Genomic DNA, 8,136 nt, shown 5'->3' with positions numbered 1-8,136 from the left:
GGGGGCGTGGCCAGCGGTGTGGGAGGCGGGACAAACGGGCTTCTCGCGTTCTCATTGGCGATTCCTCCTGCCCGTTTAGGCGGGAGCTTTTCTGATTGGGCCGCCTCGTCCTCCACCTTGGCGGGCGCGGCGCGGGCGGGCGCGGGGCGCTCTGAGGGAGCGTTGGGCGCGGAGCGCGGCGGACTCCGGGCGGGTGAGGGAAAGGCGAGCGAGCCGCAGGTAAGGGCACGGCCGCCTCCCCAGGGGCTCCTTCCCCGTCGGGGCCGCAGCGCTGTCCCGCGGACCTGGGTTATGCAACCGCCCCGCGGTCCTGCCCCGGCGCCGCGCTGCCCTCGGGGCGCGGGGGATGCGCGGCGAGCTCGCGGCCGCCCGTCGGGAGAGGTCGGTGCCAGTGTCTCCCCCGGTGGGATGCGGAGGAGCTCGTGAGGAGGGGATGGGGCGTGGGAAGGAGGTTTGCGGCCGTGCCGGGAGTGCTGGGAGCAGGTCGGGGTCGCAGCGATGCGGACCCGGACCGGGCGCTCGGGCAGCTCCGGGTTGGGCTGCGCCGGGAGCCCTGAGAGAGAGGCTTTTCTCGGGCTGCTTTAAACTTGGCTGCGGTATCCGAGGGGGAATGGCTTTAAAGTGAAGGAAGGTTTTGGTTTAAATGAAATATTATGAATAAGTTCTTTACTGTGAAGCTGGTGAGGCACTGGCACAGGTTGCCCAGAGAAGCTGTGGCTGCCCTATTCCTGGAAGTGTTCAAAGCCAGCTTGGATGGGACTTGCAGCAACCTGGGATAGTGGAAGGTGTCCCTGCCCATGGCAGGGGGTTGGAACGAGATGGTCTTTAATATCCCTTCCAACCCAAACCGTTCTGTGGTTCAGTGATCCCAAGCCAATATCATTTTATGCTTATATAAGAGGTAGCTCTCCAAACTTGCTGGTTTGGGTCCTTTTCCTCACCTCTCCTAGATTCTTTTGTACGTCCTTAAAATATTGTGGTCCTTTGCTTCTTGAATTTGGAGTTTAGTGAAGCTTCCTAAAATCAAATCTATGATAAGTTTATACAGCTGAAAGAAATCATATAAATGAGAATTGTAGTTTAATCAGGGGTTATACTTTACACCAGCTTCTGTCTTAGGCTTTCAAGTTTTGCCCTTGGAAATGGTTTGGTCTTTGTTTAGCTAGTTAGAATGACTGTTCTGTAGAAAAGGAAAACTCCTTCTCTATGAAAATACATAATTAGTGTAAAGAAACTGCTGCATTTATTCTTTCAGTGAAACTAAATGATATGGTTGCACATCATCCCTGAACAGATGGAAGTCTGAATGCTGTGAGAATATAAAACAACCCAGAAAACTGCAAAGACATCTCAGTAAACAAGGACAGAAGAAGATTTTCTGTAGATGGTCATCTGTGCTAACTAATCATTGGTACCTTTAACAGCAGGATATGTCCTGTTCTCCTTAAACTCCCAAGAAGCTGTGTCAGCTGTGTGATCTAGTTTGTCTGTCCCTTTCCAAGTATTGTAGTTTGTGTTCAGATCCAGTAGCTTGGTTTGTCGTTGTTTGTGTTGAAAATGTTTGTCATTGCATCGGTGTCCTTAATTTTTTTTTAATTTATAAATTACTTGATTGTGCCAGCAGGAAATCCTTTTAGAGGAGGAAACTTTGAAATTTTGTTCCAAGTCATCATTGTGTCCCAAGTATCTTCTAGGAGTTAAGCTCTGTGAATGACTCCTATTGCAGGTAGTTCTGGGTAAGATTTGGGGCACAGTCCTGTGTTGCAGGGAGGGACCCCAACAGTCCTGAATTTCAGTTTACATGCTGGAGGGCTGCTAAACGAGTGTTCCACTGACCCCTGTGTGAGGTGACAGCTCTGGCTGAAGGCCAGTGATGCTCTAATGCTGTGTGCCCCTTATAAAACGGGTTTGCTTTAAATAGATTAGCATAGAGGCCAAGTGAAGGTAATCAGGAGGCTTGTTCTGGTTTCTTTGTGTTTGGGGAGGGGGTTTTATTTTTTGTTCTTTGAGTACCTTAATGTTGCCGTGGTAACTGTAGTGCCCGATTGATCGAAGCTCAGCTTCTTGACCTTAAGAACAGCACAGGGAATCTTCATACCTGGCACTGGCTGCTCCAAAGTATGACCTTCCTATTGTGCAATGGGATTGGAATTTTGGCTTGGTTGGGTTCACCAGTGCCTCCTTGATTGTTTTCTCCAGGGCTGGAGATGCAGATACTCAGCAAGGTGATGCCAGATAAATCCCTTTGTGGCCTCGGGATACATCCCTGGCGTGGGAGGTACAGCTGAACCTTCAGTGTGATGTGCATGTCTTGGACTGCTTGAGCTGACCAGTCCTGCTTTAGAGGAATAAAACTGAATAGTCCCTTTGGATGTTAAAAGCTTCCAAAAATAGTTCCAAAGTCTCAGCTAAATTTAATGCGGCTAGAATGTCAATGGAAAGGATTAGAACATTTGGGATTTGTACCAGTTAGCATTTAGAAAAAAAAAATTAAAATCCTCTTCCTCATATTTGCCACTTTTTAAGACGAAAAGTGGAGATTGGCACTATTTTTGTGTGGTGCTAACCAAACTGGAGCTCAAAAGTGAGTGGGCTTCCCTGTACAGGTAATTTTGATTCCTGTAAGGGGAATTTGCCCAGGTGGGAGATCAGGAGTGAAGGCTGTGGGAAGGGGTCTGTGGGAGGGGGTCACTATAGTCCATGTTGCTTTTGGGGCTGCAAAGGTTCATTAATCCTGTCAGGTGAGGTCCAGTTCTGCTCTTTCTAATTAAGCAAAAAGCCTCTATTTAAGTCCAAAGGAGCTTTCCACAGTGAAGAATTAGCACCATTAAAAATAATGCTCATCTCCAGCGTTCACTGTGCAGAGTGGAACGAAATTCCAGTAAGTTACTCTGTGACCTTCCCTGTTACATTTGTGCCATCTGACAGAGCCTTCGGTGTGGGGCCAGTTGGCTTCAGCAGGAGATGCAGCCCTAGGCTGGCAGTGAAATTGGTAGCTCTGCTACTGTAAAGTCAGTGACTATTTTAAGTAAAAAATTATTCTTTCAGTAAAATCTTATTCACTGGGTTTAATTTCTCCCCTCCTGCCTCTCCCCTGTCTTTGAATTATGGTAAAAATTGCTTTTTTGGTGCTGTTTTTTTCAGTAGGAGCCAAGATGGAATCCCTACACTTTTCCTGGACCCTTCTAGAAAAGCAACTGCAACTTTTCTTTGGTTTTTTTCTTCAAATTTTCTTAATTCCTGCAGATTATAGTTTCCAGGTTTGCACTCAGGACTCAGTAATACTTCTAGTTTATAGTGATTGTATTTAAAGCTTCTATTTGTAACGTTTTGTTTGCTTTATTCTATTTTTAGTCATGTTGTTTGTCATGGCAAGCAGTGTTTAATAAAAAAAAGTAAAGTTTCCTAGTGATTTGAAGAGATATGTGCCTGTTTCTTGATGTCCCTCAGGGATTCTTTTTAAAAACTCTAAAGACAGGAAAATGTTCACCAAGGAAATGCCTTATTAGTTTCCATAAAAACAGTGGATAAATCTATAAATGCTCAGTGATATAGAAGGCATTGGTCTATTCAGACACTTCATATACTCAAATTGTCTTCATTCAATAAAATTTTCTGCTGAAGGTTTTGGCTCTGCAGGCATCTGACTTCATGAGAAGATATACATCTTTGCCCTTTCAGTTTTACACTAAATAAGAGTAATTTTTCAAAGAGAAACTTAAGTGAGCTACTGCTGTTTTCCAGTGAATATAATTTTCTGCTGGCCTCTGTTAATTTTAATTAGAGGCGTCCTGTGTCTAAAAATAGTGGGGTAACAGAATGAACACAGAGCTCCTATTTGGAATCTCTACAGAGCTTTTGGTCACAGCATCTCCAGAGCTGAACACTGACACGACCTGATCTGTTCCAGTGGGAGGAGTGTTTGCCTTGTGTTTGGAGCTATCCCAAATTAGAAACCTTTGCACACCTGGACCATGGGAGGAGAAATTTAAAGTAACTCATATCAGTGGGAAGTGATGTGCAGGGTCTGGGAGGGAAATGGCTGCTGTGGTTCTCCAAGGGTTAAAAGTGCAGCACTCTTGGGGTTCTTATTAAAGTTGAGGGTCCAAACCTTGCATCAAATTCAGAAATAACACAGAAAGCTTTAAATAAAGGGAATAAATAGATGTGGCAAGTGCTCAGCATTAGATGGAAGTTACATGAAGTTGTTGGGCTCAGATTTGAATCCACCTCAGTGTCTCAGAATTTTCAAGTGAGCAATCCTGACAGTTTGCTGTCATGATCCCAGTTAGGATTTTGGATAATTTAGTATCAATATTGGTGCTGGATGATGCCTGTATTACTGCATTATTTTTAGTTTTTTTAATGGCATTGCCACTTCTTTTGAAATTCTGTATGGCAGCTTCTGGTATCTCAAGTATCTGAAAAATTTCCTGATTTGGGAGGGGAGAAGCAAGTGCATAACTCAATTTGAACTCATTGCATTTTAAAAGGAAGATAAGTACAGTTTACTATTATGTGGGGTTTCTTTGTTTTGTTTGTTTGGGTTTTTTTTGTAATATAAAAAGGATCCTAAGGGGATGAAGTTAACTTAATTTCGTCAGAAGCTGTGGAAAGGAGCTTTAACATAAATGGGAATGTGATCCAGTGATTGTATTATAGTTACATAAAAGATTTCTTTTAATTGAGATTATTTTATATGGAAATCCAGTTTATGGATGATACATAACTTAGAGTTAATTGTTTAAAGGGATTTGAAATGTAAATTCTTTTGTTCTAAATTAGTCGAATAATTGGAAAGAGAATATTTTTTTTGTCAGAGGACTCCCTAAAGTGGCTAAGTAATTTCAAAGAAGCCACAAACTGCTACCAACAACATGATACCTGAGCCTTAAGGTTTGACAGACATAATAAAGGATATGTATGATTTTTTACATATATATATGTATGTACATTTTTGTATGTGTAAAATTATTCATAATACGGAAAAATGTAAGATTTCCATCTTATGCCTGAGGATAACTTTTGATTGAAGTCTGCTAACAAATGTTGATTGAAGTATGTTTGTCCCGTCTGATTATCACTGAGCTCAGGCTCATAGGCAGTTTATTTCTCTTGGGGAACATGTATGTATTTTATTTGCGAGGTTTCTGTTTTAACTGTGATGCTGTGCTTTGTCCATGTGCAAAGGAAAAATCTGTGAAACAACAGCTGTTCCATACAGGTGTTCTTAACTATCCCATCATAAATTGGGCAGAGGATTTAAGAATCAAGGTGTTATAAGTTGACTTGCTAGTGGAGGAAACACTGATCACAAATCTGTATGTTAAGAGTAGAAGATGCCTGTGCAGGCACAGACACCTACCTGCAAGTCTGTAAAAAGAGCTGGTCAAAAGGCCTGTGAGACAATGACTTTCTTAAAAAGACTTGGCCAATACCCAAGTCCTGCTGGGCAAATATGTCTCAATAGTTGGCTGGGAAAAAAAGAAACAAGCTTTTCCTGTCCAAGAGCTCTAGCAGAGCAAAACTACTGCTACATGATGTAAATATTTATTAATTTCTCATCCTGGCTGCTGCAGAGTATGTTCATTTTGCTATTGGTTAAAAACCTGAGCTTTGTGGTTGTAACTTAAAATCCTGTTCTGTTTTGTTGTTTGTCATAATGGTTTTGTTGAATTCCTAACTTAGAAGCTTTCCTACGTAGTACTTTATTATAATATGGCTCTCCCAGGAGAGAAAAATAAACAACTGTTTAGTGAGGAAGCCTAAAGACTTCCCTGACTTCTGTCAACAGACTGAGATTCTTTGCTTCTCTGCACACACTAATAGCTTTGTTATGCCTTGGGAAAGGAGGTATGAAACTTGTTAGCTTTAACATTCATAATCCAAATTCCTACAACTTTAGTGTGTCAGTTTCTGTGGCTCTCAGATGGTCAGAGTCTTCCCTGGCTGCAAGTTGTTTGCCTGTTGTGAATGAAATTCTTCCCACAGACTGGCACAAGCCTGCTCTGTGATGTAAATTGTGTTTTGTAACATACTGGGCTTGAAGTTCATTTTCATAAAGCTAATGACACAGGCTAGACATGATGACAAACATGCTTAGAGATGATTATTTTTGGAGGAGATGATTTATTAACGCCTTTTGCTAGAGAAAATAATACATTCTGATGTGAAGTTTCTGGCTGGTGTGAGAAGTTCTTTGTAGTATTTCCCTGGATGTGTTTACCATGAAATGTACAGTAATACAAAGTTTAAGTGAGTGAGTTCAAATACCAGGGGTAATGTCACTGTGATGGTCAACTCTCTACACTAACGTGTACTGCTGGACTTGTAGCCATCTCCTCTGCCATTTGTTCAGGCTTCTTCTTTCCAATTAGAATTTAATTTCTAAACTGAAATTAGTTGGAGGTAGTTGTGCTAATATTGGACTGAGCTGGTGAAAGGAAGGTGTGTATTTGATAGCCTGAAAACCCGTCCTCAGGTTAACACAGTACTTTTGAGACTTGCTTCAGCTTGTGTTCTTGAGAACTTCTGTCATTAGCCCTGAGACTCCAGCAGTAAGAGTTACTGATATTTCCATAACCTTATGTTATGGAATGATGTGCTCTGTCGTCAGCCAAATCTCATTTCAGAATAGAGGTTATATGAAAGGCACAGCCATAGCAAATTAGCTCCATAATTTAGCTTTACTGAGATTAAGTGTAATAAGCCCATATGGTTTAATTTTGGACAGCAGTCCTATATAGTGTGTTTGAGCTAATATTTACAGCTATTTATAGAGAATAGCAAGTATGCAAGAGAGCAAGGGCAGAGCAGAACAGATGAGCACGCTGAGTTTATGCAACTCTCTAACTGCTTGTGTCATGAGGAGGAAAAGCTGCTAATGATTGCATATTGTTATTGAAAGAAACAAGTAAAAGGGAATAGATTATTATCCAATAAACTTGTAGTTAACTTACTGGGGCTCTGTAGAAGCGATAGGTTGGTCTACTAAGGACTGCTAAATACCTGATTTTATACTAATTAACATACTGATCATTAATTGGACCTTGACTTACTTCCCTTGGCTGGCATGAAGCTTACTCTCATAACAACAATAGTGATTTCATTTAATGTATGGGCTCATTATGTGTGCCCGTCGTTCTGTGTGCCTTAAAATTACCTTTCTGTACTGATGCATTTGGGATAAAGGCTCCAAAATCAGCAGGACTTTCTTAAAATTGCTGAAAGTCATATTGAGTCCATTCTTCCCTTAATTTTATTTGCTTCCTAGTGTGATTAAGATGCAAAGAAATTGCTAATGGGCATGGAAACCAGTGTAAGTTCTGTACTTAAACTGTAGAAAAAATTGGCTGTTCTTTGTAGCAGAGATGTGTCTTGGCTGTACTGGTTTTTGATGATGCCATGTTCATGCTGCTCTCCAGAAGAGTCTTTTGTTTTGGTTTTTTTTTCCTTGATGCCTGATTTAAATTTCAAAGTTATTTTCAATGTTCTTCTTACCCAGTGCATTGTGCTTCCTGAGCTGGCTGCAGACTCAGAAGCACCAGTAGCCTTCCCAGCAACAAACAGGGTTCTCTTAAACCCAAATACAGCACAGTGTTTTCTCACAGGACAAGGGGCCCCTAAATAATGTCTCTTCTGCTTGTGTTCAGAAGGTTGTACTGATAAGTTTAGGCCTTTCCTGTGCTAATAAATGAAGTTGAAGCCAAGTTCCTGTTTGAACCTTGGTGAGACTGGTCTTAGTGCCCGGTGTCAGAGGCCAGTTCTTGCCTTGAAATAGTGTGAAATTTACTTTCTGCAAACCAAGCCCCCAGACTGAAGAATCCCTGGGTTAACTTGTGGATGTGGAATGTTTAAATACATAGTGTAACTGTGTTATGTTATCTTCTCCATGCTGCCAGGGATGAGGGGAGATTCCTACTTCTTTGGAATGCGGGGCCTTGGCCACTATGGCTGCATCCCGGAGGATGGAGGGCAGTTCCTACTCTACTCTATCAATGGAGACAACGGCTTAAAGAGATGTTTTGCAGAGGAAGATTTTCATGAAATAATTGATTTCAATGATCTCCCGAATTCTCTCTTCGCCTGTAACGTTCACCAGTCTGTGTTTGAGGATGAGGACAGTAAGGTACAGTG

General features: G+C 41.9%; 1 protein-coding gene across 1 annotated transcript in view; it reads left to right on the top strand.

Moving 5' to 3' along the window:
* The first annotated feature begins 129 nt into the window (after nucleotides 1-129).
* Nucleotides 130-8,136, top strand: part of RCAN2 (regulator of calcineurin 2) — an 84,406-nt gene continuing 76,399 nt past the window's right edge. Inside the window, exons 1-2 of the mRNA XM_032103995.1 lie at nucleotides 130-219; nucleotides 7,902-8,128. Of these exons, the coding sequence (XP_031959886.1) occupies nucleotides 7,904-8,128 (225 nt within the window). The 5' untranslated portion in view covers nucleotides 130-219; nucleotides 7,902-7,903. The remainder of the gene's footprint in view (nucleotides 220-7,901; nucleotides 8,129-8,136) is intronic.

The sequence above is a fragment of the Corvus moneduloides genome, chromosome 3, assembly GCF_009650955.1.
Source record: "Corvus moneduloides isolate bCorMon1 chromosome 3, bCorMon1.pri, whole genome shotgun sequence".
Lineage (NCBI taxonomy): Eukaryota > Metazoa > Chordata > Aves > Passeriformes > Corvidae > Corvus > Corvus moneduloides.
This window is presented reverse-complemented; position numbering and strand designations above follow the sequence as displayed.